Below are 22,278 nucleotides of genomic sequence, written 5' to 3'. Positions count from 1 at the left end.
TGTGTGTCTCTCCATAAAACCAGAACACCAACTATTACTGTGGGTGAGTTCGCAAGTATGGTTGGCATAGGTTTGCATTTTCCCTTGTTTCTCAACAAAAGAAATAGCTGAACCCACCAAAAAAAAGCTTCTGCAGTTGGCAAGGACAAAGTATATAAAGTTCTTTAAAGATAGTAACATAGAGATGGGGCAGCAGCTCCAAAACACTGAGTGTTCTGAATCAGCATTTTTCTGTACTGACCCCTTCCAGATAGGGAAAATTAAAAAAATAAAATCCATCATTTGCTCTCAAAATTCTCTGCATTGCCAAGCACAACAGAGATCTTCATAACATATAAAATTAATGGATTAGGATTCATCTTCTGGGACCCAACAGAGCAGGAGTTTAAAAAATGTTCTTAAACACCACTGTTCATTGTTTTTACTTTATTGGGTAGCTGATACCTTCTAAAGATAAACATTAAGAAATACCATCCCAAAACTTACAAGATTTTAAGAATGCACAGCACTGTTGCCACATTATAACGGTAAGGTTTTTAAATTATTACTCCGTTTTCTAACAAAAATTTTCCAATTCTTACAGCAAAAGTATTTTTAAAGATAAATTTCAATGACAATTTTATAAAGGAAACCAAGTATAATGCTTATTGGTTACTATTGTTTCATGTTGGCTCTTGAGAAGTTGATTGTGGATGGATTGCTGGACCCAGAAGGAACTGCTGGTGGGGGCAGCAAGGTCATTTTCATTTGCTTTTATCTACAGAGGAGAAAAAGACAATACAATATCATCTTTCAAAAGAAAATCTCTTCTTTGCAATTTGTCACTCAGAGGTAATAATGGAGAAGGAGTTCTAGGAGCTAGAAAGCATGATTATTGCTCCCTCACTCTGCTGAAGCTTTAGCCTTTAGTCCTCTCTATTAGAACAGCTTTTCCCCTAGGACAGAGAAAAAAAAATAGGATACTGCACTCTACTGCTGCTACTGATGCCCTGGATGGGGTTCACTGTAAGGTAGCTTTAAAGAATGATATCATGAAATATGGAAAAGTTAATTTCACCCTCCTACCATAGCAGGTCTGTTCCTGTCCCATATTAATTAGCACTAAGAACAGACTCATTTTATCTGAGGTACAAACTGGGGCTTTCTGTTCACCTATTGGGAAATCTTTTCTCAAACTAGCTCATCTCATTGTTGAAACACATATGCACCCAAAACTTCAGCTTGGATTTTGGCATGCTTCCTGTCACTCACTGTTCCCCCTGCCCGTAGGAATCCACTCCCCTGCTGTAGCAGGCACCATTTCAGCTGGCACAGAGCAGCAGCATGGCCTGACTGTGCCTCCTGAAGGACTTGCCTGGTTTTCACCTTTTCCTGAAGCATTTCCTCTGCCTATTGAACAGTTGGAGAGTGTGGTGCTGTCACTAGTCCTTGTTCCCAGTGCCTCACCCCACTCATATGCTGCACTGCACAGGTCTTTGCTTGGCTTTTCTAAGAGACACTTCAACTCACCAAGGCAACAGAAAACTAACCAAGAAAACAGAGCTAATTGATTTCTGCTCACAGAAAGGTCTGACAAGCACCAGGGCATTTACAAGGACTGTCAATACCAAGTTACACACTGTGAACACTGCAGAGGAGGGAAGGGGAGATGCTGGGTGTTACTCCTGTTAGCAGTGATGAGCTCACACTAGTTCAAACACTGCTGGCACTGCCTGCAGCACCTTTATTTGTGGAATCACAGAATGGTGTAGGTTGGAAGGAAGCTTAAAGATCATCTAGTTCCAGCCCCTCTGCTATGGGCAGGGATGCCTTCCATTAAACCAGGCTGCTCAGATCCCCATCCAGCTTGGCCTTGAACACTTCCACAGATGGGGCATCCACAAATTTTCTGGATAACCAGTTCCAGTTCCTTACCAACTTCACAGTAAAGAATTTCTTCCTAATATTTAAACTACATCTACTCTCTCTTTCAGTGTAATGCCATTCTACCTTGTCCAACTATTACATGTCCTTGTAAAAAAAATCCCACTCCATCTCCCTTATAGGCTTTCTTTAGGCACTGAAAGGCTGCTCTAAGGTCTCCCTGGAGCCTTCTCTTCCTGTGAAGACAGCTTTTGTTTTTGCAAAACAAATCTGTCAGCTTAACCCAAACAGCACATTTGTTGGGGGGTTATTGTCTGTAACACAGGGACAATAACAAATTTAATTTTTCACATCAAGCTGTTTGTAAATTTGCAAGTCAAACAGTCATGCTTCATTTTGTACTTATTGCTAACTGAACCCAGGTTTTGTATGGGCCTTCATACCCATGTTTCAGTCTAGCAGCTAAACTTATCAGTTTCTTTCAGCTGAACTTTTTAAATAAGGCTCCAATCAAAATGAGGTTCTCCATGCCTGGGATGCCAGACCTTCTTGTCGAATTTACAGATACCAAGACAACTCAGCTTCTGAGAGGGCTTATTTCAGACAAGCCTTTCACCAGATAAACAGCCTGCTACCCTTTTGTTTTCTTGAAGTTTCAGAGAAGCAATAAGTAGTCTTTACTAAGAAAAAGAGATGGTTACCTGTAACAGCCAAAACTGAGGAATGAGCCTGTTATTTTTGTGTGACAGGTGTTCCTGCGACCGTGCCTGTATATGGTGCCCTCTTGACAGGAACAGGCTGACATACCTGCAATAAAATGTTTTAAATCTTTCACTATTTTGTCTTCTCTTGCAATCACTAATCGGACAAAATTGAAATAGAAGTCCTATGATAATCTGTCTTTTTATGAAATGCATCCCAATACTTTCATCTAACTTCTCTCTGGGAAAGATCTCTTGCACTGGGATTAAACTGTTCAGTTCTCAGCTTTCATCAGGAGATGATGGCTAAATCTGCTCAACACTGCAGCAATCCAATTCTAAATCCATTTTTAAGAAACAACATGTGCCACCTCATTTTATGGATTCTTCTATTTGTTAAGAGTATTCACATTTTCCAGTGATGTTTTTAATGTATCAGGTAAGAGAGGTAAATAAGTATCAATGAAACAAAGCAAATTCTGCCTTGTGTAGATATCTATCACTCACTATTCCAGTTGCTGGCTGCAGGAGGCTGAGCTGGTTGAAAAAATCACTTCTGAAGACATGCTGCAATTGATATTTGGGTTAAGGGAAAATTCTCTCTAGCTTTGATGGGAAATGGTAACCACTATATTCATGGAAGGCTTTCAGAATTGTGTAATTATCAAATTTCTTATAAATTTCAGTTTAGTTTTCTTTTGATATTGTATTGTATGTATGAACATGCCAGCAGCTCACTACATGCTGTGAAATTGTGTTCTTTGGAGGAAAGCATCCTTCAGCCACTTTCACATGCCCTTCTCAGTCTATCAAGACAACAGAAAAAAAGGAAATATACAAAATTGTTTTGGAGGCATTTCACTGGGCCTTATTTCACACAGACTCAGCTTTTAGATCCTGCAATGAATCCCACTGATTCAGGTGGTGATTTTAAAATGTACTTGCTCAGTGTGCTTTACTATTCACAGTACATTAAGGATGCAAAAGCACCATGGATGCTTGCACAGTAAATAGGCACTTAAAATCCAATCTTTATGTATTTGAAATATTTCTCTTTTAAAAATAGAAGAAAACAAAAGCCTAAACAGAGCTACTTGCTTGGCCCAGCAGTGCCCTTTGCAGATGTTCTGTTTTAACACATTCTTGCTGGAACACAGCAAAATGTTCAGTGGTCTGCAGGGTTTATATCAAAATATCTGATCCATGAAATAATTAGAAAATTTTTTATTTCTTCCTTGGTGCAATATTTCTTCCTCCATATGAAATTTGGGCTCTCTGATTTTCAGTGAAATCAGTGATGAAATGTAGCAGATTACCTAGAAGCAAAGCTTTGTCCACTTTGATTGCAAGTAGGACATGTTTATTTTTAAAAGTACTGAGGCATAGTTCACGAGCTGGACAGACTACTGTAAGAGCAGGAACTAGTCTACAATATTTTTCTGTAATATAAAGAGCAATAAAATTTGGGTCCTTCGTTTCCTTTCCTCCCACCTTGGCATATTTTGATTAGTAAGGAAAATTACAATTGAATCCCCAAACTTCTTTTCTCAAGAGCTAGTTATCCTCATGCTGTACAAGGCATTTCAGAGATTTATTAGTTTAATTAACCTGTTCCCGCTGTCTGACTCGTTGGTAGACATATGGAGGGAATGGTGGACGGGAGACATATTTGCCTTCTCCTGCTGTGACATTGAAAACTCCACCTTCATAAACCACTTTGCCTCTAGAAACTGTCACAACTGGAACTCCATGGCAGACCATTCCTTCAAATATATTGCAGTCATTTGCCTGGTGATGTGTCTTTGCAGATATTGTCCTGTGTTTGCAAAACAACACACAAAAATTACTATGATTCGTGTATTTGACTTCATTATAAAATGTTGATAAATTGATATAGGAAGAAAATTTAGCAACATTATTTAACTACAGCCCTGTACAGTACATCAGAGAGCAGCTGTAAAAATAGGATAGCACAATAACATTTCATTGAACAGTAATTGCATTTCAAAAGAATGAAGAGGGAGTCAAAAGGACAGAACTCAGCAGCCTTTAAATGCAAAATTTTCCACTACAAAAGAGATTAGTGGAAAAAACCCAGGTTATAATATTTTCTTTGGATAACATGATTTTATTTTGCCTTGTCAAGCAAATATCTATGCACAATTCAATCAGAAAAAGCTCTGACCTTTTAGCTGGAATGACTTGCAATTTCAAGTTTGAAAAGCATGGCTGCAATGTTTCAGAGATTGAGTCTCACAAATAACACAAAGACCATTTCATTGGAAAGTCAGTAGATGGTAATGATTTTTGGTAATGCTTGGTGTGAGCTCGATTGATTCAATGACTGACAGCCCAAATATCTTAAGGCTGCTAAATAATAAAGACATCACACTTCTATTTATCTTTCCTCCAAGGGTATTAAGTAAATTAGAACTTCAGACTTCAGCAGTATTCATTTGACTGATTGTATTATTGGGTTTTGTATATATAGACTTCATTGTATATGATTTCCATTTTTCTAGACCATTTTTCCAATCCCAGCTGGCTACTTTAAAGGCAGAGCCAATGCTAGAGATGACATTACTGTCTGGAAGTTCCAGGCTGTTTATACCTCCTTTATTGTCCATTTTCCCTACTAAGCTACTTATATACTGCAACAACAGACTCTGAGTTTCAGTTAACTATATTATTAGCTTCTTGTATCCAAGCTACAGATTATATATATTATTTAGAGAGTTTATATTTTTATCATCATTCATAGTTTCTGAAAAGAAAGAGGCTTCGTGCCTCCTTTTGCTACTAATCAGGCTTTTGGCTACTAATCAGGCTTTTTCCAGGATGGGTGCTCATGCAATCAAAAATCTATCATGCATATATTATGATGCATATACGTGCGTACATATTGTTCCAGAGACTGCATCTTTCTGCAAAGGAATTATCAAAGTCAAAAGGAATATGAAATATAATAGATTAAAATGTTGATCCATTTGGAGAAGAATTTTTTTAAACTTTTGTCAATATCCTTACCAAAATGAGAAACGCAAAAATCTGTATATTACTTGAAATATAGCCATTTTCAAAAACAATCATACTAAATATTCAAAATTATTACATATAAAGAGGAAAAAAGTATTCATGGAGGGACACTTCATTTTCTTTCATGTCATTCTGTTGAACTAAGAGTAATTGGTTCTGCTAAGGGCTACATTTAAATCTTAGTGGTAACTGACATTTCAAAGGCTATATATATATGCATATGTAAATACTGTCTATGACCAGTCTACCCATAGGAGTAAAAACTTTGCCTTATACAACATACCTTGAACAGAAAACTTATGCATGCCTGCTCACCAATATCAGCATCACCTTGTAGGTTGACTTTGGGAAAAATCAAACCTCTCTTGTTTTCACTGGTCCTATCAAACAAATTTATCCATGGTTGTTATAACAGCCCTATTAGGAGTTTCTGAACATATTCCTCAGGCTTATTGCATTGCCCTTATGGGTGCAATTGCTAGAACAGTAAGTAAGAACAAATGTAATATAATAATCTTCAGCATTCTCTGTGTATATATCCTATCTACTTGCACAATAGCACCAGGACATGAAAATAAAAATGAAGAGGGTAATTTGAGGAAACACAGAAAAATAAGCAAGATTCTTCATCAACATGTGAGCTGTTTAAATGTGCTAGAACAGGATCACTAGAGGTTACCATGCCTCAAAGGTAAGTACGTCCTTCATTTAAAGAAACAAAATGAATGGAAGTTGGGACATTTTAAAGTAATATCCATTTGTACAGCTAAACTTCGCAATAGGACAAAACACATTTCCAGAGCTTGCTTCAGCAACAAACCTCAATAGAATTCATTTACAGCTTTTATGTTGAAACAAGCTGTTGATCACGCTGCCCTTTCTGAAGGTGAAGTGCATTTTCCTTGATGGAAATGACCAAAATTTGCCTGTGATTTAACCCTCTGACATTATCAATGTCAGTAAAAGTTTCCGATAGCAAGCAAGCAACCAAATAGAACTAGATGGTATGTGTGGGTCTGAAGCTTACAATTCAGCAACCTGATGCAACAGACTGTTTACAGATCTATCACCCATTTCAGCAGCAGGCAGCTTTGCAAAGTTCTGATGTTTATTCTCAGCTAATGGCAAAAACAGTTGTAACCCACTAATAATCCAAGAAACCAAGGCTGCCACCATGGTAGAGTACAACTTAACAGCTGTCTCCAGCATCCCAAGTGATGCTGGGGTTACTCAGCATGAAAACAGATTCCTTTCAAAATTCTGTATTGTATTTTTAAAAGAAGACTTGTAAAATTACCTAATTCTGGTTATAAATTGCAGTGGCTCTTTTTTCAAACAACACTTTCTCAAATGGAGGCTGAGATCAGAACAATTACTTCAACATTTCAAAGAACATTCTCCTCTACAAAGAGGATACTCTAAAGACATCAGGTCCTCTATTGCTCTTACTTATATCAACGTTTCCATGCAGTTCACTTCAGCCGCTTTTGATACACCTGACTTGCAAAGCAATTTGAAGTTATTAATATATACACTGCCATTCCCTAGTACCAAAGAGGAAGACATGCTTCTGAAATTGTCTTTTTTTCACCATCATACATCTGTCCAACTAATTTAGAGTCAAAGAATAATTTAGTCTAAAAACAACTGACAGATTTGCTCTGTATGAAGATGCAGTGCCAAGCAGTACTGTATTTATGCATGCGGTACGTGGGAAAGGACTTTACAGCCACTCCTAGAGTATTGCAACTAATTAAATACAGACTGCAGCTTGAAACTTGAAAAAGAGCAGCAGCTTAGACTAATGCAGCGACACATAGGATGAAATTCAAGACTATACAGGTAGTCAGCTCAAGTTATGACCTAAAACTTTGTTAAGGAGTTAGAGGGGCCACTTTTCATCTCAACAAACATGTCTACGCTTCAGTCAGAGATGGAAACAGCAAACAGTGAGTTACAGCTGGGCAGGAGGGGGACATGGATGAAAGGGAACCATTGGATATTAGAGTGATCTTACACCTTTCCTAATGCATAGGACATGAAGCTACATCAGCTCTAGAACCTAAACTTTGACTGTCATAAGGATTGTCCTTTGAATTTTCAAGGTCACATAAGCAAGCAAATTAAGAATTTAATTACATTCAATAGAAATGGCTACATACCTCACTCAGATTTCTTTAAAAAGTTCAGAGACAGGAATATGAAGGAATGTTGTAGATGACAGCCCTCAGGCAAGAATAGCTGTTCAACATTTCAATAAAGGGAGGACACCTATTTTATAATCAATTAATTTCCTAATTTAAAATGTAATAATAAAGCCTGTAATTGAAAACAGCTGCTTTGTTGACAGCTGCCAAAGAAAACCAGTTCATGCAGGAGTGAGTATTTGAGCTGTAAGTAAATTCTCTCAATGCTTATAGTGCAGTATCTCTGAGCTGTTCAGAGCTGGGGGTAGGTGAGAAATGCCACTTGGCTGAGGACACTATCAGCCTTTGTGAATTGCCTCTTCACCTTCAGATGCCTTTGAACTCTACATATTGTTAACCTGCTTTTCTAAAATCTAGAAAAAAATTAATCTTTCACCTTTTGGTGTTTTCTGAGTCACGACTCATTTATAATGAGAATTAAGAGTTTTATTAAAAAGAAAAGCAAAGAACGGGAAAAAGAAAATAGAGGAAATATAAGAAACTATTCAAATCTGTGTGTAAAAATTCTACTTATAAGCCTATAATGTGGATTAAAAACCTTACGGCCTACTTTATATTAAGGAATTGCAATAACTGCATATGCAAAAATAGGCAGGCAACTGTTTGTAAAATTTCTAGCCTCTTAAAAAATATCTTCAATAAACATTACTTTTGAGTAGTCATATGAATTGAGAAGATTTGTAGATAAAAAGAAATGCAAGAAGAGGGAGAAAGTTAATGTTTGGGAGCTTCAGATCAAAGTGACTTATCTGAAGAAATGGAATATTTATTTCATGCAATCATATCTCCTAAAATTCATCATTTTAAGGGGATTAGACAATGACAATAAAATATTTTTTTTATTATGGTAAGTAGCTCATTTGTAAACAATATTATCCAGTCTGGTCCAACCAATTGTTCCAAGCTGATACAGAATGGAAGTGAACGTTTGTGAAAAACTGTGGGCAGAAGAGAAGCAGTAATGAAAAAATAGCTTGCAGAAAATAGCTTGCAGAAAAGCATACAAAAAGAGAAGAACACAAATTAGTCTATACAATGACTAGAGAAGATCTTGAAGTGTATACAAGGGGAAAAAGTCAGAATTATGTAAAGGGAAAATAAAGAATTATTTAATTTTTTGGGTAACATTTCTGAGATTCGCTTCTCTGAAGATACCAAGTGACGTTTTGGAGACAGCAAGTTACTAGGGAAACAAACACCAAGCACTCTCAGAGAGGCTCATCTTGTTACAGGCCACAGAACCCGTGTCACTGAGGCTGGAAAACATCTCTGGATATCATCTATTTCAAGCCCTCTGTTCTGATCAGGGTCAGTCAAAGTAGGCTTCTCAGGGCCGTGTTAAATTGGGTTTTAAGTGCCTCCAAAGAGGGACATCCACAATCTCTATGGGCAACCTGTGCTAGTGTTTGATCACCATCACAGCAAATATTATTATATTTTCTGTGATACCACAGAAAATATTATTTATCACGTTGAAATGGAATTTCCTATATTTTAATTTGTGCCTATTGTTTCCTTCTCCCCATTTTCTTAATTTGAGATAAGATGTCTTTGGCAGTATTCTGGTGAATTAGTGTACATTTATGCATGCACACTGCTTTCACTTGTGCAGAACATGGGGCTATTGAAAATGCCAGAACATACTTGTCCTATACATAGATATTTGTACACCACATTATTTCATTTTGTCTCATTGTGATTAGATGCAGTCATCTGTATATTCAGTATTCAAAATTATGCTCATTCATCAAAAGAGTAAGACAGATACAGCATTATTTATTCTAATCTGCTAACATCCTGGTTTCTTCCTCTCTTATGTTACTAAAAATTACAGGCAGTTACTTGACAGAGTGCTTAAACATTGTGAAGTCCCCACTTAAGCCTTTGAGGCTGAAGATTTGACTACAAATGAGACAGACATAGGCTACAGATTTTGGTTCTAACAAATGCAAAGGATTTAGCCATGAACATATCTGCATGGAAGCAAAGGCATTGAGGGAACATATGCCAGGAGACAGGGGAACTCCGACATTTTGCTGATTCACATCCAGTCACTGTTTCCCTTTAAATGCAAAAATACTAGAAACAAACCAGAAACAAACATCTTTCTCTGTCAGGCAGGTAGGTTACAGAGTGACATGTCCCTTTCCTCCTCCCATCCCCACTAAAGGCTTCCCACATCTCCTGGGGCCAGGGCCCCACTGTGGCAGCTGCACTGGGGCTGCAGCCACCACTGCCCTGCTCAGGGCTCCAGCCCACCTCCCCCAGCACGTGTGGGGCACACCCTGGGCCTGCCAAATGGGCCACTCCAGAAAAGCCCAAAGAGGATGGTGCTACCTGCACAGCCAGCTCTGCCTTTGCAATCAGAAGTATCTAACTTCTCAGCTATATTTAATGAGGGAAAAACCCTGGGGAGTGTGGCTTCCCAATTTGCATGTTGTTATAATGAAGTGGCTGGACTTAGAAAGGTAAACTCTATTTGAGACAGGTTTTTTATCCTTATGGGTGTTTGATCTTGCCTTTGGGATCTGATCCAGAGTTTACTTGCAAGGCTCTGACAGGCTACAGTGAATTAATTGAGCCCTAATATCTGCTGGGAGCTGGATGTCTCTTTACAAGATTTTTAGGACCTTCTGCCCCTATTTTACAAGGGATGCTCAGCTCTTTTCACTGCCTGAATTGGGCACTGCAGTGTTTAGATTCCTTGCTGAGCATTTCTGAAACAAACCCTAGAGGTTTCATACTCTTGCTTTCAAATAGCTAAAGGCATCAGCTATAGAGGACACTGACTCGCTGACAGGTGAAATTCCCTTTCCCTTACCTACCCTGCTTTCTCCTCCTAAAAAAAGTCATTACAGTTGCTTTTGTCTCAGACTTGAGGCTTTTATATCATTTGTGTGCAGCCACAAAAGAAGTCAGTGAATAGTCTTGATCAAAGCACAGATTAAAATAAGATGGTACAGTGAGTACACATTTGCTGCCCACATGCACTTTTCCAAGGAGTTTTCACAGAACAATCCTGTATGCACAGACTGTACCTGGGATGCTGAGGGTGTTGAGGTCTGCAATATGATATTTGGTAGCACATGGCTTGCAATAAACCAACAGATCCCTTTTGTATTTTTGTGGCCTTTAATGAATGGAATAAGTATAAGGAAGCTAACAAGAACACCTACTTTGGGGCATGACTCACAACCCATCTTTTGTAATGCAGTTCCTAACCAATTTGTACATTTAATGTTTCTTCCCAATAATGCTTGCTGTCATGCAGACCTGCTAAAACAAATATCCAGATGCTTTTAAACAGAGTAGCAAATGATACAATTGTTGATATAGTATTTTCTGCAGAGATTACCAGAAAATGCTACAGAAATAGGCCAGTCAATGAAGCTGACACTTGAAAGCCTCAGCTAGAGCAGCAGTGCTGGAAGCAGAACGTTAAATTGCAATTGCTCCCAGTTTGCAGAGCCGTCACGTTGAATTCACTGGGGTTTTGTAACCTAGAGAGAGAGAATCCTGAGTGCTCAGATAGCACCCGACATTATTGGGCAATGATGTGGGTGGGGAAATGCCGCTGATTTTGTGGGGATACAAGTTTTTGTATGAAAGAGCTGCACTACCTTTCTAAATGACTCTAGAATCTTCTGTATAGACTTCCTCTGACAGACAGTGATAAGATCAATTCCTCACAGCAATACCTCAGCAACTGTCTAACTCATTAGGCTGGTATCAATCAGAATTCTAAGACTACAGCAAAACCATCTCCAACCAGAATGGGAAAATTGCAAGACTCGTGGTTGCAAATAAGAAAAAAAATCATGCACAAAAGAGGAAGAACTTAGCAAGAAAGAGGAACAAGCCTATTGTGAAACCAAAAATCACTCCCCAAAATCAACAAAGCACAGGAGGCTGTGCCTTGTGTAACATCTTAAATGGCTGAATTCCATTAGCTCGATCCCTTTTTTCTGCTGGGCTGTTTATGCCCTCTTCAGGATTTGTAGTGAAATTAATAGACAAGTTCCAGTGAGATTTATTTATACTGTCTCATATAGTTCACAAAATTGTACCTGCAGAGAGACTGTTCCCAGCAAACCCAAATGGATAAACAATGGAAACAGTACCAGGTCCCAAAGAAAAATATTGGCTGAACTTTAAATAAGCTTGCTCAATAAGAAAATCCAGTTCAAATGTTTAAAAAAATGCTTAAAGAAAAACTGCACCTTCACAGCTAAAGAGGGTGAAAAGGCAATTAGGGCGCTCAGGAGAGAGGGAAGGGGAGCAGAAGAAATGCTTGAGAGGAAAAAAAAATTAAATAATTACAGGAGCTGACAAAGCACCTTGAGAACATTATCAGAACTCTGTTATCCCTTTAGATTCATTTGTCCCCAGGCAGAGCAGAAGAGAGTTCAGAAAACAATCCTTCAGGGGTTTTTTAAATCAGAGTTCATAGCTCCACTCTCCTGAAATAGCTCAGTGCTGGTATCTCAAAATATGCCTACTCAACATGCCAGAAGGCATAATGCACATGAAAATCTCCCTGACCCAGCACTGGGCAAGCCTCTATATTTATTTGGGTTGTTGACACTCTTGAAACTTCTTTTGCTGGTACTGTCAATTTTTTTATGGGACTTCTGAATAGCAACCTCCATATGCTCAAATGTTGTAGCTTAAAACACATGTTTTTGGTACTCATTAATATACTGAAATGAGTGAACATTACATATCAAAGATCAAAAACCCAGAAGATTGGTCAAAGGACTTTTGCTTGTGTAAGGTAAATCTAGGACTGGGCAGAGGGTGTGCAGCATGTTATCTTTTTGGCTACCAAAATCAGATATGTCCAGTTACAATTCAGAACTTTCCTACACCGTGAAAAGAGTATTCAACTTTTTCCTTCTCAAAAATCAAAGGCTGAAAGCACAGTTGTGTAGTCACACTGCTCACTAGAGCTGAGCCCATGAAGAAAACCACCAGCCCAGAGCCCTTCCTGACCTGCTGCTGCTGCTGTGTGCATGGGTGATCAGAGGTAGGGCTTGGCTGTTAGAGTTCCTGCAGACTTGAGTTACCCTGCCCAGCACTGGGACAGTGCAGATGCACTCACAGAGCTCTTAGGCAGCTCAGCTGAGATACAACTCCCCAGGAGATCTGGCTCTGACAGACAGCCCTCAGACCATTTCCAGGCAGCTTAAACAAGACCAGGATGGGCACAAGAGCCAGAGCAAGACTCAAGATATAATTCCCGAAATATTTACAGAGGCCTGACTATGGAGTTGGCTGATGGTGGAGTTGGCTGATGGAGTTGGCTGATGACACCTGAGGACAGGAATCAGCTGTAATGCACACTATGCTGTGTGAGCTCACTTCATGCCCTTTCCATGGTATATCATGGGATCAAGTCATGCAGGGTGAGACACCATGTTCCAGATTGCAAGGCAAGACATATTCTATTACCATCTGTATGGCAGTTGTCTTTTGTAAAGTAGGCAGTTTGCTTTATCTCTCTCTCTGAGTGCTCACAATCACTCCTCCCTTGGGAGGGGACATCTGCTGATAACAGGCAGTTATCAGTATGTCAGTGCATGGCTGATAAGAACTATATTCCACTGTGAGATGCTCCGCCCAGAGGGAGGAGCCAGGCATTGCTACCCAGATATAATCCAGAGTTCTGACATACTAGCATGGCTTCTCCACTGGATTCCCCAGAGGAACAGCAGCTGCCTCTTCTTCCGCTGGATCTTTGGAGGAAGAATACATCCTTCTCTACAGGACCCCCTTGCTCCAACAGAGCCACCCCTGACACTCTGGAAGGACTGAAGCCACATTTCCAATTGGACTGCTACCAACACCCTGACCAACAGGGTGACAGGTTGAGTTCTGACTCAGAGCTGTTTTAGTGTACTGCATTGTTTGTTTTATCCTTTTATTTTTCTTCCCTATTAAAGAACTGCTATTTCCTGGTCCCATATTTTTTGCCTGAGAGCCCCTTAATTTAAAATTTATAGCAATTCGAAGGGGCAAGGGGGTTTACATTCTCCATTTCAGGGGAGGCTCCTGCCTTCCTTATTAGACTCCTGTCTTTCCAAACCAAGACACACCAGGACACTGTTTGTGCATCTGTCAGTGCCACCAGCTCTATTCTAGCAGAATTACTGTGCACACAATCAGAAAACTCCTTAAATAAAAGTATAGGCATGAAAAGATTGAGCTTCAGAAGTAAGTTCAATCTACCTTTGATCATGCTTTAAGTGGCTCTAAGTTCAAAACACAAGTTTGTAACGGGTCATGGTGCAGCAGACTCTTCTCCCTGCCCTTTGCAGTGGAGGAATTCAAACATACTCCTGCACTAAAAAGAGTTGCTCTAAAATCCCAAAGGAGTTATTTTTACTCTTAGGATACCAAGCTCTGGTTGCATAATGTACAGACTTTTTAATTTTTGTACTTGGTCAGCAATCAGAGAGAATGCCTTTTAATCCATCTAGAGATCAAAGATCTCTCCTTACCTACACTATTGTTGGAGAAAAAACCTTTTAATTAATTCACACGAGGTGCTATTTAAAACTACCATAACCTCAACTAAAGGCTTCTTGTTGTACAAAGGCTTTGTGTTGCTTTTTTCCTGCAGAAAGGCTGGAAGGGTTGGGGGTGGGGGGGAGGAGGGAGAACAACTTCCCATGCATACCTTGTAGCTTCAGGATCCCAAACTACAATGTCAGCATCAGAGCCCACAGCAATTCTGCCCTTCTTTGGGTAAAGGTTAAAGATTTTTGCTGCATTTGTGCTGGTAACAGCTACAAATCTGTTTTCATCCATTTTTCCACTGTGCTGCAAAACAGTACACAAAAGCAAACTTGTTACTTTTTTAAACACGGAATGAAAAAATGTTCTTGTTTTTCTGTTGAAAAACTTTTTCTGTTGAAAAACTAGGATGAGTGACATCCATCATTTTTTTAAAGGTCATATCGAAGAATTTAGAAGTAAAAGTGTTTAGAAGTAAAAACTATTTGTCTCAGATGCCCATAATGCATACTGTATGTTTCACTACATACAGTAACTTTATCTTACTTTATCCCACAGCAAAGAGAAAAAAAAAAACAACTTTGAACCAAACATTCTGTGGATCCAGCCTCAAGTCAGCTGAAATTAAATGTTTTAGGTGGCTTTAAATCTGTAGTTCTGCTCAGCAATTTCCTCGGGAAATGTAGCATCTCTGGAGTATCTTGGTTTTGAAAATGGTGACACAGTATCAAGGGGAGCCTAGAAGGTGATAAGGCAAGGCAAGGTACAATGTGTAATACAGGAAAACTGATTTGCAAATACAGCAATCAGCAAATAATGCAATCAAGTAGTATAAAAAACAGATTGCTGACGTGACATTTCAGCAAAATAGCAAATAACAATGGATATACATGTCTTGAGACTGTCCACTGCTATGTCACTAATTTAATCCAGCTGCCATGACTGTTTTTTGTTTGGAAAGCCAACTACCCTGGCAGTAATATTGTGCACAGGTGAGTCTGAGAATCAGACTACTATAAAAACATGTTTATGGTGGTCTGTGAGCAGTCATCTGAGAAGAAAAGTATAATGAAAATGGTGAACACTGCTTTTCTAAGTAATAGTGTGTGGGAGGAGAGAGAAGCTGTTCAAACAAACTCATACAAGTGTGTAATATTTTACAAATGAGACAAGGGAGGATATTATCAATGGAAGAACTTTTAAAAAATGAACTTGCCCAACAGGATGCACTGTTCAAAAGTAGCACTGATGAGCACATTCATGTCTCAGTTTCATGTGAGCCACAAGCTAGATCACTAGAGCTGTGCCACAGGGAAGTATAGGCACAAGTTTGTGTTTTGAACATATCAGCTGAAGCTGAATCCCAGATAAGAAGAGATATCATGAACCACATTCTTACCAAGTGTGTGAGGCAGGTAATTATACCGCGACAAGTGAATATGTTTCACAGTGCCTTGTCAAGGTGACTTCACTACTGCAAGAGAACTTCAATAGAACTAGAACTTCCAGAACGTCACAGTTTTGCATTAGCCAGAGCAATCATAACATCTAGTATGCAGCAGATTCCTTGAGAGATTTCCTTACCTCCCCCCTCATCAGACATTGCCTGAGAAGCACTGACCGTTCTTGTGTTGGCAAGAGAATCTGAAGTCAGTCGGACTTGAAGCTGCTCATTTCATCTTATCACATTTGAGAAACATTTATTAAAACATAAATTACAAGTTGACAGGCACACCACTGTGCAAACTCCTCCAATAGCTAAGTTGGAGAGAGATCAAAAAAGGAAAAAATACACAGCTGATAGAGTTGAAGCTGTGGGTACCTCTCTTATTTTCATTTCACAAGCTGAAAAAAATGCTTCAAGGAAATGTACTTGCAATACCACTGAAACAATAGCAATCCCTTAATGCTAAACAATCAAAATGATTCTTCAGTGAAATACTTTAGACACTAAGAATCTTCTTCCATCTTCCATGAGCATAAAGTGAGAGCTAATAAGAACTATTATAGTTTTCAGCTGAATGAGTTGTCCTATGATAAACACACTTGATAAAACTGAAGAGTTAATACCTGCTGAGAGATCATGTTTTGTGGGAGAAATCAATTACCTCTATGTTTGGACATTTTGATTTACTTACCACGCCTTTTTCCCATATGACTGACATCCTATCCTCCACACCATTCACTCCATTAGGGATTTTTGTGAAGTCATCTTTGCCCAGAGCTTTCTGGCATATGTCAAAGGTGCAATTGTCAGTCCCTGTCACAGACAGGTCACCACTGCAAAGAAACAAAGTTCATTATGAATCAGTACATGTACCAGACAGTACCACAGAGGAAAACCTGTTGTAAGGCTGGGTGGACCAAAATATCCATCCTTCAAGACAAAAACTGATATGCCCTGCCAACCTGCCCTCAGTCCCATCCTCCAAGACTGGCTCCACAGTAACAGCCAGTTACTCTATGAAGCGGTTTCCTCTTCAGAAACCCCTCAGAAGAAAACAAGCACCAACACTGACTCTTACTCTGGATATGTCAAAGACATCCCACAAATGGAGGAATTGTCCACTTTGCCCAGAGCAAGCAGCCTGGTTTCATCCTCACTTTGGGCAATTTTAGTCTGCGTCACTCCATATGACCTCTGAAATTACTCTGGATCTGCACACCAGTTATTCTGTGTTCAGGCGTACCTTTACAGGCTGTTCTATCAAATTCAACCCTTTTGTGCAGTTAACCCTTACTGGTAATAAGATACCAGCAAACCACACATCTTGTCAAGTGCAGATATCCTAAAGATACTTCTTTTTCTACATCCTTCTTAAGTAGATGTTATGAAGTGAAAATCTTATATGTACCTTCAGAAGTTAGCAGGCTTAGTTTTACACAGCCTTTGAATTTCAAGTGAAAAAGACATCAGACAACAAACCCCAGAAATCTAGCTGTGACCTCACCTTTTACACATTTCCCACTGACTTACAGCCTGTCTTCCTGGTCATGTTACAATTTTTGCTGTGGTATGAGCAAGGCAAGGTTTATTGAATAAAATCATATGTGGACAGAAAGCTGTAAGAGTTCAGAGAAATAAAATATGAAAAGAGAAATTTTTTCAATCTGTGATTTCACCCTCCATTTCTCCTTTCTGATAACGTAACATTCTGTACTTAGAAAATCTCCAGAGCATCAGCCTGCTATTATGTACTCCTGACAAAATTTGCTGTGCATTTGGGTATCAGTGGTCACTGTTTGTTCATCTGCTTACTTGGCCAGTAAGTTCATGAGGAAACCAGGAGTAGATGGATCTGGTCTCAGTGGGGGTCCCATCACATATGCTGCAGCATGAGCCCAGTCTTTATTCCAGTAGTTGGTGCCATCAGTGCCAAGACTTGCAGCAATAGGCTCCCCATAAACCACCTTTCCTGAAAAATATAAAGCAAAGGTATCATTATCAAACAACATAGAAATGCATAACTTGTATTTTCTCTGCTAAGGATTTTTTGGGTGGCAATGAATTTAAATTTAAATGAGTGCTTCAAATTAAACACCTACATATGGAAGGACATAATAAACTAAGCTATAACACAACATCTTTGTTCTGAATTTTCTGCTAGTGATTTCCCAATATATTTTCTCTCAAGAACATTGCTTGGGCAAGTTTTTTAATTAAATTGTTGATAGATATACTATAATGGGTTTTACACATTGTTTACTAGGAATGTGATTGAGATTTCAAAAAGAAAGCAGTCCTCAGTTGCATTAATTATGTTTAAGATTCATATACTTGGTAGTACCTATTTAGTGCTCTGAAATTACTGACTACACAACAGTGTCAGTTAATATATACAGTATACAGACCTTGCAAGGTGGCACTTTTAATTGTCAGGAAGAACAATATGGCAGGAGACATAAACCAGAAAGTATCGAAAGATTTCCCAAATCAAAAACTATAAATAACTTAATTTTTAAAATTATCTCCCAAGTTTTAATCTTTTATCCTTTGCTGCACAGTATTCTATTTTCCTCAGAAGAGGACACCAACCCAGACTGGCTGTTAGCTTTTGGACACAGCTACTTTTTTCTCCTGGAAACATGGATTTGAAACTCATCAGAACAAGATGTTTCACTCCCTGAGCGAGCGGTCCAGACACTTTGCAGTTCTGCAGTGGACAGGTGGAAATGCCTCCATTTGCAATGGTCACTAAAAGAACCAGGATGAGCTGGGACCTCCCACACCCATTCAGAGGCCACTTGGGGCTGGTAAAATGCAGCCTCTCCTGGGTCCCAGCAAGAGCCTTCTCCCTCCTCTGAACCCTACAGACAGTGGATATTTTGCACTGAATGCCAGATTTCACTCCAGACACAGTTTCTATTGGAACCACCACTGCATTGCCCCAGCAAGGCCACAGCTGGTGATTGCTTGGTGCTACAACCCTGTGACCTTTCTCTGACTTCTGGGTGTAAGTCATGCAGTCATGGTACTGTGGGGAAACAAAAAGCAAAGCTTTGCAGATCTCTCTCTGTACATTAGACTGCTAATTGTGTGAGCTACTGGATTGTAACTCCTGCACTGGCATAGGTAGATACTGAGGAGCTCAATTGTTTTCAAAATACACTTCTCATTGCACTAGTGCCATTCCTGAAATCTTTTCTGCTAGATTTGCTAAAAGGCCTCAAACAACTTTATCTCTACATGGTTCAAGGTCTGCTTTGGTACAACTGAACTGTACATTTATTCCAAGTACAACCTAGTACAACTTTGTCCACAGCCTAAAGCCTCCCTGCTAGCGTTACTAATTTGCTACAACCACCTCGGTGTCAGTGCACTCTGACAGGCTCAATGTCCTTGTCTCATGTTGATGCTTTGGCTTGGAGCATTCTAAGTTCTCAGTCCCACTTACCTACATATGTTATAGACTAATACTTGGGCTCAGAGGGAGACTACCATTTTTAGACTTGAAAACATGACTTAGGCAGATATTTACTGGTTTTTTTTACATCTTATTTTTGGAGCTCAAAAGCACTGACTATGAGGCCATGCATGGAAGTGATATGATCACTCACTGATGAGGAGATGAACAGATGAGCAGATGATGAGCAGATCAGTGTTTTCTTAATTCAGAACTGAATGAGGAAACCTAAGAAGAGACATGGATAAACCCAGGAGAATGGATGAAATTAGGATGAAACCTGGTTCATCTTAGTTCAAGGTCTTCCCTGACTCTTACAGGAACCCTTGGCCTTCCCTGGCCAACTCCAAACACTGTATTTGAGGGTAGGCTGCACCAAACTAGATGTATATAGAGAAGGTCTGATATATGTAACCAATCTGTCACATTTATCTATTAGTCTTTTGGCAGATTTTTCATTTTCAAAGCCACCAGAGAGGGGAGGGAGGGGACATGTGATTTGTGTCTCTTCTTCTGCATTTAAACAAGCTAAAGAAGCTTTCATCCAAAGTAAACCTGAGCTATAAATCATTAGGACATAGCTAAAAATTATTAAAATTAAAATTGCAGGAAAATAAAATTTTTTTGCTTAATAAATACTTCAGAGAATAATAAAAAAATAATTTTCTCATCATAGTTTCACAACATGAAAATGAAAAGAAGTTTCCAAGCTCCCAGTTGGATATGCTGAACTGATTCTAGCTCATGTACCATAGCTGATGACAGTATTTCTGCAGTCAGAGTTTGAGCTGACCAGCTCCCTTTGTTCCCCTGAGTGGGGAGGAATAGAAGTTATTCCCTCAAGTGATTTTGAGTCTGAACACTGCAGTTTCAACAGACTACCTCTGGACAGTTCTGCTGAATGTGCAACTTCCTGCATTTCACTTGGGCCATGACAAGCCAGCCTGAAGGATACAATAATATCAAGATTCTGCTTTAAGCCTAGTAAAAAGGAAATTCTGCACTAAGGCTCTTTCAGCTGAACTGGCAACAAGGGAATTCTGCATTAAGGTTCTTCTAGCTTGATTGACTTCTGCCTATAGGCATAAAAGTGAAGTAATGCAGTAATAAATCATGTCTTTCAAATTGTTATATTTCCCAGCATTCAATTAAAAAAGGAACTACTAAGTGTTCTGCTGCTTGGTCTTCCTGACACCTCTGAGCAGCTGGTAAACATCTGTGTATTTGGTGACTTTTTATCACATGCCCTAACTGGCTAGCCAGGGCTATTTTTAATAGATTGCTTTATCAAAAAGAAGAGCATTCAATTGCTATTTTTGTACCACCTACCGGAACTCAAAAAGAGTTGAAATACTGATAAACACCAACTAACATTGACAGATTTGAAAAACTGGTCCATATGTTCTTATTCTAGTAGAAGTTTCAGAAGCACTTAGGATAAGGTCATATGGGGCAAAGATACTCACAAGCTCTGAAAGGAGCAGAACTGCAAGGCAGGGTTTACTGAATCACAGATAGCATTGCATCCATTAGCCTATACACAGCGTGGACCTGAGCTGTCCCGCATGAAACAGCTAAAAATTGACATTTTTAGTTGCACTCCTGTGCTCAGAATCAGCTTGAGAGTTTGTATTCCCTCAGCAATGGACATGCCTTTCCCCTCACCAAGAAGAAACATAACCCGTGACTGTTGGTAGGAAGCAATTTTGTAAGCCTAAGTAAGTGTCTTGGAACCTTGCCAAGGACATATTTTTCTATGCACCTTTGTAAAAAGGAGAAACTTTTATTAAAAATTACTTTTTCAGTAAGATTGTGCTCTCCAGGTTTCCACTAGAAAGTTCCATTCCTGGCTGTAGCATCACATTAAATGAGAAAAGGGACCTGAGCTTTAATCATCACACTGCATGATCCTTAAGGTCCCTTCCAACCCAAACCACTCTATGATTCTATGGTCTCCACCTTTAGCTGAGATTTAGCTTAGATTGAAAGCATTTCTTAGGAGGAGACAGTATAAATCATGTACCCCTAAATCCCACTTTATTAGCCTTGCTCTCTCCACAAGCATTTCTGGTGGCAGGAGTGGGAAACAAGGTCACATTATTTTTCCCCAGTAAGTTCACATCAGGTAATCCTAATAAGGAGAAGGAGCTGCACTGTCTGACATGAGAGCTCTACAGCCTTTTGTTCTCACTGGAGGGAAGATTTTATACAATAGCAGGAAGAGAATCCCTTTTGTCTTCCCACTTAAGGGAATAAGAGTGTCATGCACACAAATGTATCAAACTGCCCTTATGTAGAAGAATACAGTTCCTCTACTGACTCTGTCCAGACTCAAGGCCATATTTTGCACAGGGATGAAGAAACAGCCCACTGAGACAGGCAAGGACAGAGGTGCTGTCACACCCGTCACACACTGCTGCTCTCACAGAGATGCTGTCTTTGATCCTCTCAGTGGAGAGCTGCTGAGCCTTGCTTTTGGCAAACAGGCTGGTAGGACCCCACAAAAATAACAGGATAAGGGCATGAGTTAGCTTGTCCCTCTCCAACATGGCCAGAGTGTGGAATTTTGGATTCCCTGCTGAATATTCAGCAGCCATTACAGATGCACATGAAAAACATGCAGCTATAATCTGGAGTTCTCCTTCCTTGAGTGGTGTTGCTGGAGATCAGAGCAGACATAGATGGTGAACTCTGGCATGGAAGAGAGAAGGAAAGACTTTTGCTCACCTCATTCTCTTAAATTTGCTTAATCTAGAAGAAGAACTGCTGGTCCTTTACAGAGTGTATGACTGATTATAACCTTCAAGGTCTGAGCCATAACTCACTGAAGACAACAGAATTATGCCTAGTGTCTAGAGCAAGCTCTATCAGGCCTTCAGCCTCTAATGTTAGCTCTCACCTTGTGCAGTTAAATGAGTGACAAGGAAGAGTTGGGCTCTGAGTTACATTTTTGATTAGGAAAATCACTGTCTCATAGAATTTGAGAAGCAATGCAATTGCAATTCAATTCTGGTATCACACTGTCAACCAGAAAATAGATTTCACTCACTG

The 22,278-nt window shown here is 39.4% G+C and overlaps 1 protein-coding gene across 1 annotated transcript in view; it reads right to left on the bottom strand.

The window, feature by feature from the left end:
* Window positions 1–718: 718 nt before the first annotated feature.
* The window catches only part of DPYS (dihydropyrimidinase), a 30,715-nt gene continuing 9,155 nt past the window's right edge, over window positions 719–22,278 (bottom strand). The window contains exons 5-10 of the mRNA XM_058029337.1: window positions 17,583–17,739; window positions 16,462–16,603; window positions 14,487–14,629; window positions 4,173–4,380; window positions 2,565–2,670; window positions 719–757 (exon numbers count right to left, since the gene is read on the bottom strand). Coding sequence (XP_057885320.1) covers window positions 2,596–2,670; window positions 4,173–4,380; window positions 14,487–14,629; window positions 16,462–16,603; window positions 17,583–17,739 — 725 coding nt within the window. The 3' untranslated portion in view covers window positions 719–757; window positions 2,565–2,595. The remainder of the gene's footprint in view (window positions 758–2,564; window positions 2,671–4,172; window positions 4,381–14,486; window positions 14,630–16,461; window positions 16,604–17,582; window positions 17,740–22,278) is intronic.

Source organism: Melospiza georgiana, chromosome 1, assembly GCF_028018845.1.
Source record: "Melospiza georgiana isolate bMelGeo1 chromosome 1, bMelGeo1.pri, whole genome shotgun sequence".
NCBI lineage: Eukaryota > Metazoa > Chordata > Aves > Passeriformes > Passerellidae > Melospiza > Melospiza georgiana.
Note: the sequence above shows the minus strand (reverse complement) of the source record. Positions and strands in the feature narration are given on the sequence as shown.